This window comes from Cygnus atratus, chromosome 14 (assembly GCF_013377495.2).
Source record: "Cygnus atratus isolate AKBS03 ecotype Queensland, Australia chromosome 14, CAtr_DNAZoo_HiC_assembly, whole genome shotgun sequence".
NCBI lineage: Eukaryota > Metazoa > Chordata > Aves > Anseriformes > Anatidae > Cygnus > Cygnus atratus.
The window spans coordinates 10113409-10129042 of record NC_066375.1 but is presented as its reverse complement, the minus strand read 5'-3'; the positions used below and the strand labels follow the sequence as shown (position 1 = coordinate 10129042).

Below are 15634 nucleotides of genomic sequence, written 5' to 3'. Positions count from 1 at the left end.
CTTTTGTGGTCTCTTTTTCTCTAGGAAGAGTCCATCTTCGGTTGGGTATAGCAAGAAAATAAAGGAAGATTCAATCCAAAAGGAAATATAAAAGTAGTGAAATTGTTTGTTAAGATCTAGTTCTTAATGAAATTGGTGGCAAGACTACAAGTGATTTCAGTGAACGCTGTTTTTCTGTTGTTTGTTTGGCATATGTGTTTCTACTGTTCAAGAGGTTTGTTTTTAGAGTGGCTTAAACAGCTCTGTTGTGAAATATTTATTTGAAGTCATTAAGTCTAGTATTTCACTTAGTTATTAGATTTGAAAGCTTTTTAATGAGCATAATATTGTGACAGTTTGCTTGCAAAAGAATAGAGATACACATTTAGTGTTGACTGTGTATTTTTATTGGTGTTTTTTTTTTGTTTGTAGCTTGTCAGAATCATAAACAAACGTAAATTCAGTAAAACAGAACTCCACACAAGATATATCAAAACACTTTTGGTCCTAGTAATTTGAATAATTTTGATTTTATTATATTAAAATAACACACAATTACCCTTCTGTTCATTCATCCATTTATACATGAACCTCAGCAAGTATTTTGAATATGAAACCAGGTGAATATTTTCTGTCTTACTGTTCATCACGAAGCACGTAATAGTATCATCATAATCAGAAGGTGCTGTTTATCTAGCTGACTTCAGTAACACAATATAATTTTCTTCTGTTATGGAGTTTTATAGTTGGAATCTTGATTGACTGTTAAAACCTCTTAAACTAGCAAATTGTGTAAATGGAACACGAAGACTGCATAAAAATAGTATGTATACAGATTTCATCTCTATAGCTAAAACATTCACCTGTCACAATTAGACATCTTTGGTTTCAATAAAAGGATGATTTTCTCATTGCATAATGTCGTAGTGTTTGCAGATATAATGACTGGAATGTCAGAGCGTTGAGCTTTAATAGTATGCCAGTGATTGTCATTAAGCAGCAAAGCATTTGGAAGGGTTTAATCTTTGTTTACTTAATAGTAAAACTGCAAATATGGAACTGGGATGCGCCCTTCTGATGACAGTTTGGGCATCAAGGTTTTTTTCTGATTTGTGGCTGAGTAATATTCTGATTTTACTTGAAATAGTTGACATTTCAGCTTAGAAAAGGAAGTGAGAAAGCAAAGTATTCAGTCAAGATGTGATCATTTTTCTGGCAGAAGAAAAATGTCATAGTTCTTTGGTATTTTCAAAATTCATGTTTGGAGTCACACATTTATTTATTTATTTTTAATAAAGGGGATAGTCTTCCTGGTCCCCCACAGTTGTATCAATGAATTGTTGGCATGAAGAGTAGTTATTTTGTAATCTCAGATTGTAAATTGTAGAGCTACTGCTCTAATGTTTCTTTTCTTGTAAACTGCAGCTGCAGTTGGTACCTGTATTAGCACAGACTTCAGTGGCCCTGGAAATGAAACTTGTGTGTTTCTACTGTGCTGCTACTTTTTCATCCAGGTGCAATGGTGATTTGAGGGGAGGGCCCATGCAGCATCAACCTTGCCATATAACTTTATACTTGTTAACATGCTGCTGATCAAGAGAAAGAAATGTCTACTGCCTTCCTTATTAATCCCAGCAATCTGTGTTCTTACCTGCTTGTCTTAGCCCTCGTCCAACATGCCTGTGTTCTGCCTTCATCTCACTTCCACCTCAATCAAGAATGCAGCTCATGCCCAGAGCAGAAGGTGGTGAGCATCAGTCCTTCTCAGCCTGTGAGGTGTGTGAAAGTGCAAGCAAGGGGCCAGCAGCCCCTTCCCCCGGAAACCCTGTGGTGGTGGCTATATAATTAAATGGTTGCGATCCACTAATAGAAAAGAACCTCTGATTGGTAGTACTCTGAAAGGGATCTTAAATTTGAAATCACTTTGGGTTAGATAAGCTAATGCATCAGGGCAAAAAGAGAGATGGTGATTTAAGTTCAACTTCTAACTCCTTGAGTAATTTCCCACTTTTCTAGGTTCGGTTTCCAACTCTTTGTCTAGCTTTCTACTTTAGTGACCAGATTTCAAAGGTACTGTTATAAACAAGGGTAGTTAGAGCAGTTAACCAATGAGAAAAAAAAAAAAAAAAAAGAAGAAGATCTAGCTCAGGATGTACAAAGTAGCCCAGCTGACACATACACTATCATCATCCACTCAGATCCCTGCTGCAATTTTTTTTTTCCTTCGTAAGACCAGTTAAATATAAACTGCAGAAGACAAAGTAATTGTTGTGTTGCATTAAAATATGCATATACAATCCAAGTAAGTAGCATCTTCAACATGAAAAAAGGGAATTGTTTGTACAGGAAGAACTTTATTTAAACCCTCTTTGTTAAAAGAAATCAGAAATAAATAGGGGAGCCTCAGGGCACTAGATCATACACTTGAGATTCAGAAAACAACTGACCCTCCTCTGAAGTCCTTAATCATCACTGCAGAAGCAAAACCAAGGGTCATACTGTCCTGCTGTGGTTCCTGGGTAGTGATGGTGTTCTTTCACATTCTTCAAAACGCATATCAGTTACCCGAAGTTTTTAATAACAAATCTCACTTGGAGTGTGAACTGAAGCAGATGTGCAAATATAGAGGTCATGATTTGTCTTTGCTTTGCAGCCTTTTTTTCTCAGTACATAAATTACCTTTTGCAGTACAAAAATTCTAGTGAATTCTAAAAGTTCAAGAACAATTTTTAAGCTCAACCCTGAGAACATATTGCAGGAGATCTGAGGAGGTACGTTGCGGTACGGAGGTGGGAGGGAGCAGCCAGGACTTGCAGAGTAGCTGAAGGCACTGCTGCTGAATTCCTCTGATCAGTAAATGCTAGTGTCAGCCACTTGCCTCAAGTTCTTAGAGTTGGTCTGAATAAGTATTCTTTTGTAGCACATTTTTATAAATACAGATGACTCTATAGGAAGCTAAGTAATGCAGAGTAAGGCCTTCAGTTAGCAATTTGCTGGTAAAACAAAGTTTAACTGGAAATAACACATCTGCTGGGTCTGAAATGTTTTGATTGAACGTTTTCCCAGATGGTGAATTCTTGCCAAATGAGGTCCCCTGGCTCCTGGAGCACTTCTTGGCAGGTCAGCCCAGGATACACAGCCTCTTCTGTCTGCCCAGTGACACCAAGGAGTGTCCAGAGCTTGGGGGCTTGAAACTCCAGCCCTTGGTTTTAAGGCTACCACTTCCAAACTGCTGTAAAGCTGTAAAAAGCATGAAAATCCTGGGAGCTTGAACTCCACTTTGATTTCCATGTCTGGAAGAGCTAAGAGGCTTGGCTGGAGGCAGGACTGCTGGAGCTCCTGCACGCTCTGATGCGGAGCTGTGACTTTGGGCAGGCTTCCCGGGGCAGACCTCAGCAACAAGGCTGCACCAGAGCCCTCGGAGCTCTGTCCTCCTCCTCGGTCCTCGGAGCTCCCCCAGCTACTGCGCTGAGCTGGCGTTTGCAGATGCTGCCCTACTGCCAGACACAGTGCCACTGATCAGCTGAGGCTTGGTAACTCAGGGAATTGTGTTCTGGAAGTGTTTTGATGTTTCTGAAGTGACCTTTCTGGGAATTTCCACTTTGCAGGCATTTTCAAAAGAGTTTGTTTCCTGCCTGATTTGGACCAAAGCCACGGATTCAGATAAAACCCCATTTCCTGCAAACTGGTGGCTTGGCTTGCCAGGCAGCTAGCTCTTCAGCTCATGACCCATCTGCTCTGGTGTTGAGATGAATCAGATTCCTCTGCCCTAATCCTGTGGCCTGCGAGGTTATAACTTGGCCATTACAATCACCAAAGCTAATAATGTTTCACCGTTGATTCATTCCATAAAAAAGATTTCAGCTTTTAAGAAAACTTGGGAGCAGGATGCGGAGTTTCTACCATGATCAGATTTCAGGAAAGTATAAGGTGACCTTTGTCTTCACTGGATGTTTACATCCAGTGAATGTCTTTGTCTTTAGGGCCCTTGCTAGTAGTCAATGTTCATGTTTTAACTTCAAAGCTCCTAATACAATTTTGCATGGCCTCTGACTAAAGGATAGCCTTCAGCAGGCAGTTCAATTCTATTTTTTTATCTTTTGGGAAATGACTTAAAGCAAATTTTGGGCATATGTGACATTTTATGTATGTGTGCAATAGGTCTTTATGTATGAAACAAAACATGATGCAACTTTGATTTATAGCTCTTGTAAATCTTGGCAACTTAGGCAGGTTTGTGTAATATGTATATTTTCATTGCATAAGCACTTATATAACTACAACAACAGGAATTTCCATAAAATCCAAAGCGTCCATACTTCAATGAGTTTAATAGTATAGGCTTTTCTGTAAATGGAAGTAGCAGGGGAATCTATCATATTAAACGTATTAAGGCCACAATGAATTTTAATAAACATTTATAGGAAGCTACCCTCTTGTTAGTGACAGCATCACAGACATCTGATGCGATGGAAAAAAAAAATCGTGTTTGAAAGTTTTTCTGCTTGCTTTGTAGCTGGTGAAAATCGAGGTGTGTAGCTGCAGTTTCATTTTGTTAGAAGCAAAAGATATGGAAGCCCCTGAGCAAGAAGGGAGTATGCCTTGATGCAGACAGAGAGAGGCTGAATACCTGCTGGAGGATGCTGCATACTTTCACCTCCCGTTGTCTGTGGCCCCTCTTAGAACAGGCTGCGTCCTATCTTCCGTGCTCTATGTACAGGGCATGTTAATGAGAGCGTCTCTTCTTGTTCTAAATTGTGAACTCACAGGTGTGTCTCATCTGAGAGATTTTGCTGAATTGCAAACGTTGCCGGGCTGCTTATGAGTATATGTCTGATTTGTGTAGTCTTCCCAGAGATCATGACAAGAACATGTTCATGCTGTGAATGTGTGAAATTTATTGCATGCCTGGCATTCCTGCACAGATGAGGAATGGAAGCAGATTAAAAGAGCTGTGCAGGAAGGTTCACTAAGGCACTGACAAATGCTTCCTCTCCTCCAGAAGCTTTGTAAACTCTTGTATTTTGAAATGAATAATAGATTAACATGGCTTTTTTTTTCTTTTTTTTTTTTTCCTCCTGTTCTGCTATATGCTTATTTTATTGTTCCTAATGTGTGTGTGACAGGACGTCAGCAGTGCTGATGTAATTTCACATAATGGATGATCTCCTCCATAGCAAAGGCTACAAGTTAACCCCAACTTAAAATATACATGATCAGTTTTTACACCCCTTGGTATTTTAAATTTCTTTAACTCCATGTAGGATAAAAATTCTTGGCTATGATACTAATTTATCTGTGGAGTGATCTCCAAAGGCAAAGAACAGAAATGCACTCCTCGCTCAGCTCTGTCATCCCAGGCTGAGCAAACCAACAGGGGATGTGCAGTGAGGAGCAGTTCAGAGCATGGGCTGGGCACAGGGACTTGCCCTTTTATAACTTCCACAAGTCTGTGGTTCGTGCAGGCAGGCATTTTAGTGGGAACAGTTCCATACTCGGTTTAGGTTGAGGATGTGGTGAGATTCCTTCCTGTATTGATGTGCTCTGTCTAAATGTTACTTTCTATCACATCATGGTGTCTTTTACAGGAAAACACAGATGTGAATTTGTGACATACGGTATTTGTTAAGTTAGAGGACTCAGATCAGGGCTGGGTTTGGCTTGAACTGTCACCTGAACTGTGCTTCTCACTGCTTGTCACTGTTCTGTTGGACTCATTTTGAAATGAATTAATGGGAATGTCTGAGAGACAAACCTGATCTTTCATGAGAAGAGTCCGAGGTGGCTGATGTTCTTTCTAGGCTTGCCCTGCCTTGACTGGTCTGATTTCCTGAGACTTTGTCCTCACTGTGTGCTTTCAAGCTCTGCAGTTTCTCCTCAGTAATTTCTACCACCTGTCCATATGCTTTCAAATACTTTTATTGAGAGCCCAATGTCAGTTTTTCAATGTGTGAGAAGAGATAAAAATAATATGTTACTTACAATAATGTACAAGAACAGTAAAGGGAAAGTGCATGATGTGCAGGAAATATGTTTTATGAAGAGATGTAATGGGCATAAGAAATTTGTAGATCATGGAGCAAGTGAGGAAAATAATATTCATGAACATTGAAGTGCAGTTGATTCATATGTTCAGGCATGGAGTGGGTAAAAGTTGGACTATTTTGAGTGACATTTTGTTTACGAGTTGCAGAATTTACAATACAGTGAAATGTTATACCCAAGCCCTGTTACAAATATCAAGCCTCTTAAAGACAGCCAATAATCTTCAGCATAAACTGATAATGAAAAAACTAATTCTACTCTGATTTGTTTAACTGGAAATAGAAAATAATACATCATGTGAGTCTTATTAAATGAAGAAGGAAAGGCATATATTTTTGTTGACAGGAGAAATACATTGTTTATTCCTCTGGAGTCTCATGTTGCTCGTACTGCTGCTTTGTCTTATTGCCAGTCACTGATCTGCTCTGTGTGGGTGGAAATGTCAGAGTTTGTATTCGCTCCATAAGAAAAGCTGTACGTTACTCTTTGATTTGTTGTATTCACTTGGGTTTGCTTTAATGCTGTCTCTAGAGAAGGTTTGCTTTTAGGATCTTGCCGGCAACTTTAAGCATCCGCTTTTTTCCATAAAGCATTCTGCTCTGTAAACTCACTGCTGGTAGTTTGTGTCTGTCTGTGAAACTGGTATTTTGCAAAGAGGTATTTTCAAACTGAAATGGAGCATATGACCTGAAACAGTTACAGGGCTACTTTGGTCTCATGGAGGAAATAAAGGAAAGTTACTGGATGTAATGCCAATGACAGCTTAGAGGGAGACAGTATCTCTCTGCACATCTCCATCTGCCATGCTGCCAGAATTCTCAGATGGTGCCTTTGAGACGTTGCTTAAAATGTGCGTCTGTTCTGAAAAGTTGTAAGGTAAAAGCCGCATCTGCTCACTTATCGCAGGTTCTCGCTGCTAGTACTCGCAACTAAAAGCCTTCCAGTGACAAAGTGGCTCTAACTGCCAGTGCTCGAGTGCTGGCAGCATTGCTTTGTGCTCTCTGGGTTATATGGAATATCCCCAGCAGGATTTAGTTCTGTTTAGTTATCGGTAGCTTCGCAGATTTGTATTTAACAGCAGAAGTAATGCACAAGAAGGTATGGGATTCGCCTCATTGCTCCTTAGCTATGTTACTGTGAAGAGCATTCAGCTATAGCCAACAAAGTTTAATATATTAAACTCTGCAAGCATGTCAGTGTATTTATGTGAGTAGACATACTGAACAAGCAGGTGCCATGTTTGCAACTTTATTTTTCATGCTGTAACCACACTTTCCATGGATTTGCACAAGTGATTCTGGAGATTTAACATGACTTTGTGGAAAGTGTTGCTTAAGACATTCTCTTAAGAGGATCTATCTACTTATTGCTAAGATCATATTTTGGCTAGCAGAATATGCATTACTGATGTTGATGTGCATGAAAGTGATTTGGTTTAATTATCACACAATGTATTTGCAAGCTTTGCTTTTTATCAAAGCACTCTCATGTCCCTTTATAATTGCCAGATAAAGGTAGAAGACCACTACACCATTTCTATGGAGTTACAATGCAGTTGTTTCCTTTGGATTTTTTAAATAATATTTCCCAGTTCCTCAACTGAAAATAGCCATTTGTCTGAGAGAGGAGCTAGAGTAGTTCAAAAGTGTATGTTCAGGAAAAAGACAATGATGGAGTCTGTTAGTCTCTTTGGATAGTCAAATCATATGATATAATCTGTAGTATATTGAAAGTTGGGGGAAGAGTTGCTGCAATTGCTTTTTTTTTTCTTTTTTTTTTTTTTTTTTCACTTGGAGCATTTGCCATATGGGGAGAGGCTGAGAGAGTCAAGATTGTTCAGCCTGGAGACGGCTCAGATCAGAGCCAGCCTCTTCTCACTGTGGGCAGGCCAAGGGGCAATGAGCACAAGCTGAAACAGGGGCAATTTCTTTAAAAAAAAAAAAGGATTTTTTTTTGGCTTTTTGGACTTTGTGCTTTTAGTTTTCCTTACAAACTCTACATTTTGAAGGTCCTCAAGCCTGAGCCAAACTATCAACATGGCATTCATCTCTGTGCAGAGCATGAGAAGGCAGGTTTTGCAGGGTTTATAACTTGCTATATATTTCCACAGATCCTAGTCCAGATGGGCATTGATGGTTGATTTCTGGTAACACTGCAATATTAAGTTATTACATGTACTAATTTAATCAATTGTCTTTAGTGAGTGGGTTTATGCTCCTCTTAAGAGGCACATTCTCCCATCTCTTAGGGATGCAGTCTGCTGGCTTTCTTTGTAGGTATCTGTTCCTGGGCAGACTGCAGCAACCTGGAGTTGTAGTTACAGGGAAAATCTTGTCGAGTCGAGCTGAACATGCCTAACGGATGGATCTGGGGAGGATTCTGCTACTGAGCTTAAGACATTTTTTCAGAGCAGCATGGATATGAACTCCCCAAACCTTGCGCTGTGGTCAAATTTAGCAGATGATTCTGAGCACATCGAAAAGCTACCTGCCAACAAATTTTAACGCGCTGAGTAAGAGTTACTTGAAGTGAAGGTTTATACATGGGAGAACCTTTCTTGAAAGCAGAAAAACTCCTTTGGATGGGATTTTCTGTGGAAGTTCGGCCTTATGCAGAAAAGTGGCACAGTAAATTCCAACCCAAGCATTAAAAGCTGGCAAAGCTATGGAAGACAGATTCTTTAAAGGACCGTGCCAGGTGATGGTAGCAGTGGATATTTTCAGCTGTCCCACCCGTCCTGCCTGCCTGGGACCCTTCTCGCCCTGGAACTGCAGCACCATGAGCGAGCTCCTGCCAGCGCCTCGAGCACTAGGCCTTGCTCTGCCAAGTCTGGCTTTAAACGCATTTTCACCATTTTATTATGGGAACAGCTCACGCCTTTTAGCGGTATATTTAGGGCTCGAAAAGATGCCAAACTGCCAGCCCGGGAGGCAAACGCTCTAGTTGCAAACACATCAGGCTCCAGCCTCGCCTTGCAAGGGGCTGGGTCTCACCGGGGAAGGGGGATGGATCGGGGGACCCCCCCTTCGGCCCAGCGACCCCCCAAAAACCCTTCCCGCCCCCTTTTTGGTGCCCGCAGGGGGCGCCGGGGCGCGCGGCCGTGCGCGGCGGGGACGCCAGGGGGTGCCCGAGGCCGCGCAGCGGGTGCGCGCCCGGCGGAGGGGGGCTGAGGGGAGGAGAAGGGGGGGGGCGAGGAAGGGAGGAGGAGGGGGGGAGTGAGGAAGGGAGGAGAAGCGGGGGGCTGAGGGGAGGAGAGGGGGGGCTGAGGGGAGGAGAAGCAGGGGCTGAGGGAAGGGAGGGAGCTGTGTGTGTGTGTGGGGGGGGAGCCGCCCCGCCCTCAGTCGCCGTTGCGGAGCCGAGCGCCGCGCAGCGCTGTCCCTTCAGCACCGCCGGCACGCGGCGGCCGCCCTTAATTACAGCGAATCGAATAAATTAACCGAAAATTTCCGCCCGCCCCGCCTCCCCGCCGAGTTCCCCCCCCCTCCCCTCCCCCGACCCCGCAGCAGCGCCCGGGCCGAGCCGCCGCCAGTGACCGCGTGGTTTGCAGTAAGTAAGGGCTGGGGGGCGGCGGGAGGGGCGCGGGGTGCCCGCAGCCCACCCCCCCTCAGCACCCCCGCACCGCGGGGCGGCCCCCGCGGGAACCCCTCAAAGCGGCCGCAAAAAATTGGGGGGGGTGAAATGCACCTGGGGCCGGGAGATGCGCCCGGTCCCCGGGGTGGTGGGTGCTGGTGGGTGATGCTGGTCGTGGGGCTGGTGCCGGTTGTGATGCTGGTTGTGGTGCTGGTGCCAGTGGGCGATGCTGGTCGTGGAGCTGGTGCCGGTTGTGTTGCTGGTTGTGGTGCTGGTGCCTGTGGGTGATGCTGTTTGTGGTGCTGGTGCCAGTTGTGATGCTGTTTGTGGTGCTGGTGCCTGTGGGTGACGTTGGTTGTGGTGCTGGTGCCAGTAGGTGATGCTGGTCGTGGTGCTGGTGCCTGTGGGTGATGCTGGTCGTGGTGCTGGTGCCGGTTGTGATGCTGTGCTGGGGCTTGCAGCAGATGGGGGGGTTAAGGAGTGTTTGTGGGGTGTCTGTGTAAGGCGAGGAGAAATGCATGTGTGAAGTCAGCCTTGGCGTGGCGTGCTGTGTGGCTAGAAACCTGGGTGTAAAACCCAGGAAACCAATAAGCCAAGGCAAAGTGAGCCGGACAGGGCAGAAGTCCTCTTCCCACTACCCTTGTGACATCGATCGTCTTGCTGGTTTTAGGTCTGGAAAGCAAGGTCCAAGAATGGTGAAGCTGGGGAGTAATTTGAACGACAAGAACAGCAAGCCACCATCTGGCGAAGATGGTTTTCAGACAGTTCCTTTGATCACGCCTTTGGAAGTAAATCACCTGCAGTTCCCGGCTCCGGAAAAGGTAAAACAAAATCCAACAGCACCCCGCATGCTTGTGCACTTGTACATGCCCCTTGGTTTTCCTGCCCTTGTCAAGTAGTGGTCTTTGATGATATGGGCTGTGGCATAGTGTCTATACAATAAATAAGAAGGGGATGTCTTTCTTAGTGTATTTATCTGCTTGTACACAGCAAATGAGCACACAGCTGTCCCCCAACTCCTTCCCTCCTCAAAAAAATACCTAAATATTCCTTCATATATACAACTGGAAAAGGCTTAGTGTGTTTCTCTTATAAATGCTGGAGAAATCAAGGAGCAGTTTACAATGCATAATTATTATCAGTAAGATTAGTTGCCTGCATTGAGAGTAATGTGAGAACTCTTCCAAAATAAGCGGCTATTTTAATTATCTCACTTAAGGTTTATTTTCTTCTCTGTGGCTATGCAAAGCTCATTTGGGCATTCACGATGCTGGTTTCTCTGAAGAGAGCGACTGAATTCCCCCATGCACTGGGTAGTGATGGAGCAAGCCTGGATTTTGCTTCCTCGATTGGCTCCTGCCAGGGGACAGCTTTCTCCCCTGCCCACTCTCAGCACTGAATGCAGCACTAAGATGTCCAGAAATGTGCCTCAGCAATTGGCTGAGGTTTGGTGGTTGGGGTTTTTTAGATGCGGGATACAGTTGGAAATCTTTTGTCTATAGCGGTGCAGTGACGGTGCATATCAAAATAACCTGGTGAGGACATGATGAGATCGTGAAAATCTGTATGCCCCAACAGTCCTTACAAAAACAAAGCCTGTCTGCAGTGTAGTTCCCAGATACCACAGAGATGGAGCCAACTCACCCGAAAGTACAAGACAGAATGATTAGATCTCACAGGATAATGGAATAATAGTAAAATTAACACTGATGATTATTGAACATACATCCTGTTTTTACTGTAGTACAAAATGAAGTTTCTCTAAATACATTAGGAGAGCATGATGATGGATGTGATAAAACTGTCAAGATAGACAAACTAAGTTTATTTTATGATAGATAGAGCTGAGTCAACTGCCTTGACATCCTGGGAACCAGCCGTGCCAGACAAAGGACCTAGGTTCATTCCCCATGGGCCTCATGGCAATCAGGAGCAACTTCACTGCATTCAGGAAAGTTACACTTCCATGAACTGTTGTGAATGAGAGGATAAACTGGTCCATATCTATGACTGATAAATAAGGTTAAGCAGAATACCTTGAGCAAAGCAATATGATTTATGACACATCTGAGAAGCTCAAAGGAAAGTATGGATGTGTGAAAATAACTCATATGATGCTAGACAAATGGCTTATTGATATCACACACACACATTGACACATAATGTGAAATTTAACTGGCTCGTGTATCAGGTGAGACATGGAAAACCTAACAAAAATCCTTTCAAGCTAATAAGGTGGTAATGAGTGTTCTCAAGACCACCACATTCCAATTGCCTGTTGGTGAACAAACATTGGAGTGTATTGGTCTAGTGTGATTCCTTGCTGATTTTCCTGTTTAAACATGCCTGCATCAATAATTCACATGTTGTTAGGTTACATTACCTTCATTAACATACATTACTGTCAATGCATCTACTGACATCCATATCTCTCTTTGCTGGAAGAGTGGGATGTTTCTCCAGGAGTGCTAAGCGTGATTCAGAACTCGTTAAGAGTCAATGGTATTGATTTCTGCAGGCTGTGTGGTTCAGCTCCTGTGTGCAGTAGGCCTGGAGTTAATGGCAACAGAAGATTTGTTACAAGGAGAGGTTATTTACGATAAAAGCAAAATAATTCACAATCTGTTTCTTTTGCTCTTTGTAGAACAGATTCTGTTGGGCTGAGTTCACCATGGGGCAGAGTAAAGACCTGCTAATAAGGAGAGGGGCCTCAGGTGAAGAGCTTGGGTAAAGGTTAAGTGGTGGGGAAACTTCATCTTTGTACTTGGTAAAGCAAAGCTGCAACTGAATTCAGCAAGACTGTGAGCCTGAGGAAGAATAAACATAGATTTCAAGTCTTTCAGAGAGGGTTTTTGTTTGGTCTTGCCTTCATGTCAGGAGGCAGGGTTAAAAAAAAATAAATCTAAAATCAATTTTACTTTTTTTCTGTGTGTTCCCCAACCCTGCCAGCAGTAGATTTTAGCTTGTAAGAGTGGAAACAAAAGCCAGGGCACTTTCTGTGCCTCTTACATGGGATGTCGCATAAATTCCCCAGAGCCCAAACCGGTTTGGTATGGGGGTCTGTGTGTATGAGTTCAAGGGCTTTGCTCTTTTTCCTAAATGCAAATCCACTGCTGCTTGCTTTTAACCACAAGGAGGCAGTGCTCCCAGCCTCCACACTCGCATCAGGGAATCACAACGCCTATGCCACTGCAACAAAGAGCTGATGCACCCTGGCATTTTCCTGTGATTGAAATCTAGAAAAAAAAATGGGGGAGGGAGAAGAAAAGAAAACCTGCTTGATGCTCCCTTTTCTGGGTTTATCTTGACCATTAGAGGGTATCTTCATTCAAGACACTGTGAGCTCTTAACCCAGATCTAACCTGGATTGTCCAGGGGCAATCCAACATGCATCAAAATGAGAGCAAGGCTCTGTGTATTTGCTCTAGCGCCAGTTTGTCTAGTGATTTGGAGTGGTACAGGCTTTGGCTCGTGATCCAAGAGGAGGCTAGGTCTGTGCTGGGCAACCCAACTGCTGCTGTTCTCAGTGTGCAATAATGCCTTCACTTGGTGCATGTATCTTGCATGGCAAAGGTTTACAAGCACTGTCCATTTATAGGCACCTATGTTTTTTTTCCAGTTGAGTCTTAGACACCTGCATGCATGTCGAAGAAAACCAAACCTGTTGTTTGTCAGCATACTTGCCTTTGCATCTCCTTGAAAGCCACCCACAAAGCCCATGGAATCTGCAGACTGAAAAATAATTTTTAAGGGCTTTAACTGTCCTTTTTTTTTTCTTTGTCTTAAGGTTATTATTTTAACTGGATCACTAGAGAATACCTCTAAGTGACTCTCAACATTGACCTCTATAGGTGTTTCACCATGGCTGATCTCTTTCAAAGTGTTTTTTGTTTAGCTCCACTTTCAGAGAAAAGATACATAGAAAGACTATCAAAATGAGGCTTTTGCTCATGTGATGTAATTCCTGAAGCCCATCTCTTTTCAGACAGTTCCTTGATTATAAGAAATCATGCGGTGAGGGAGAGAAATTTTTAAATTCATAAACTTAATGGCTGTCCTTTTGGGGATGCTTTACTAATAGGTTTGCTTTTCGAAGTGCTGTGAGCTTAGCAGTTCCCTCTGACATCCACCTTGATACTGTTGGAAGTGAGGATGTCTCCTGCAAAGGCTCATGTTATTCCTCCTGCAGCATCAACATTCTGGTTGTTCTCTTAGCGATTGTATGGCTGCAAGGGGAGAAATGTACCCAGGATGGTAGTTTCTCCCCTAGGGTGTTAAGCCTGCTGTGTATTTATATCTATTGACTATCTTCAAGCTTCAAGCTTTTTTCCCTTGGTCCTGTCCCCCCCCCCCGCCTTGGTCCCCTTCTCTTGATGGGGAGCATTTGCAGAAGGCAGGGAAGGCAGAGCCAGATGCTCTTAAATCATTTTTGCGTGGCTGTTTTGCTGAAATCCACCCATGCAGCAGGAATAATAACAATCACTGGTGACAAGCCCTTGACCTGGCTTTTTGTGTTTCTGAATTTAATTTCTTTTGTATTCAAAAAGAAAAAAAAAAAGTATTTTTCTTTCAGGAGCAGGGGAGAAAAGGCTAGCTGTTCCCTTGTTTTCCTAGGCGTAGACAAAGTGCTTTAGCTGTAATTGTTATGTGCGTCTGCAATAATAATGCTAAAAAATACGCAACTTTTCACAGACCATACTGTTTCACTGAAATTTTAAATGAGACCAACAACTGGGGACCCCTTGGTCTCATAGGCTCGCTTCAGCAAAATCCAGCAGGAAATGCCTCTGTTCTGGCAGTAAAAATCTTAATTTTACATAATACACAAGTGCATGAAAGCTATTGTCAGGGCTGAAAAAAACATCCGGCATGTCTTTTGTGGGGAAAGCTGCAGAGGGCTTATCATGTGGCCCATTGTTCTTTATTTTGAATGCATCTGGAGGCTCAAGAAATAATTTCTCTGGTGACAAATTCCTGCCATCAACCCAAGAAAAAAAAAAATAGATGTAAGTGCTCTCTTCAAATACTTTTCCCACCCCATCCTCCTTATACTTTGTGGCCGCACCCTGCTCTGAGTGCCTCAGACCATGCTTTTTTATACAGTGTAATCAAGAAATCCTGAAAATCAGGAGTGTCCCTTGAGCTCACAGCCTGTCCCTCTTGGCTTAGCAGAAAATAATGTTTTGTCCTGGCCAGCTGAGTAGGCGTAATTAATAGTATGCTGGATGAGTGCTCTGGTACCTAGGGGACTACTTGCAGCTCTGTCCTGAAACACCGCTGTCAGCCTGCCCTCTGCCCTAGTAGTGTGCTGCAGCTCTGGGCAGCCTCAATGCATGCAGACAGGGCAGCCCGGGGCTGGTTTTGGGGTGCAGCAGGGTACAAAGGGAAAAGAAAGCATGAATAAAAGAAATTTTATTTCTTTTATTGCAACTGTGAAGGAATGGGCAAGCTGTCCTGCCCCATCCTTTCCTTTCTCCACCTGGGAAATGCTGCCTAATCCCCACAAATACCAAGTCTGAGCCTTTCTCTTCGGTGACATTTGTCCTCTAACTGCGTGTTTGGATGTAAACACCACCTCTGCTCATTAAGCCACAATAAATATTTGCAGCAACGCTCACCCTGATGGTGCAGTGTTTTTGGGGTAACCTTCCTGATTTTGTTTGTGTCTCGGACAGCCTTGCTGGAGGTTCTTGGCAGTTTGTGCTTCTCTTCTTCGGATGCACTTCTGTTGGCCTTGCCCTCGCCTAACATACCAAACAACTCTGGTCGCCCGTGTCCGCTCCTGGCAGGGCTGTGCTGCAATCCGAGTGTGTGCTCGCAGCCTGCGCAGACACCCGGGGTAGCATTCAGCTGCCTCACTTGCATGCAGATAACACGCTGCTGCTGCTGCGGCTCTTGAGTATGGAACAGCTCGGGATTTGTGTAGCCTGTGCAGAAATTTCTCTCGTTAACTGCAGTGCTACGGGTGCCTGAATTAGGTGGTTTAAAGCTAGCTCATGCCTGTTCATGTGAGCTCCGTTGCCTCTCTTAAACCCAGTTA

At 43.6% G+C, this 15634-nt stretch overlaps 1 protein-coding gene across 2 annotated transcripts in view; it reads left to right on the top strand.

The window, feature by feature from the left end:
• Positions 1-10286: 10286 nt before the first annotated feature.
• NSG2 (neuronal vesicle trafficking associated 2) overlaps positions 10287-15634 on the top strand; it is a 35083-nt gene continuing 29735 nt past the window's right edge. For both annotated transcript variants that reach the window (XM_035559745.1, XM_035559744.1), the window contains exon 1: positions 10287-10415. In XM_035559745.1, coding sequence (XP_035415638.1) covers positions 10287-10415 — 129 coding nt within the window. The remainder of the gene's footprint in view (positions 10416-15634) is intronic.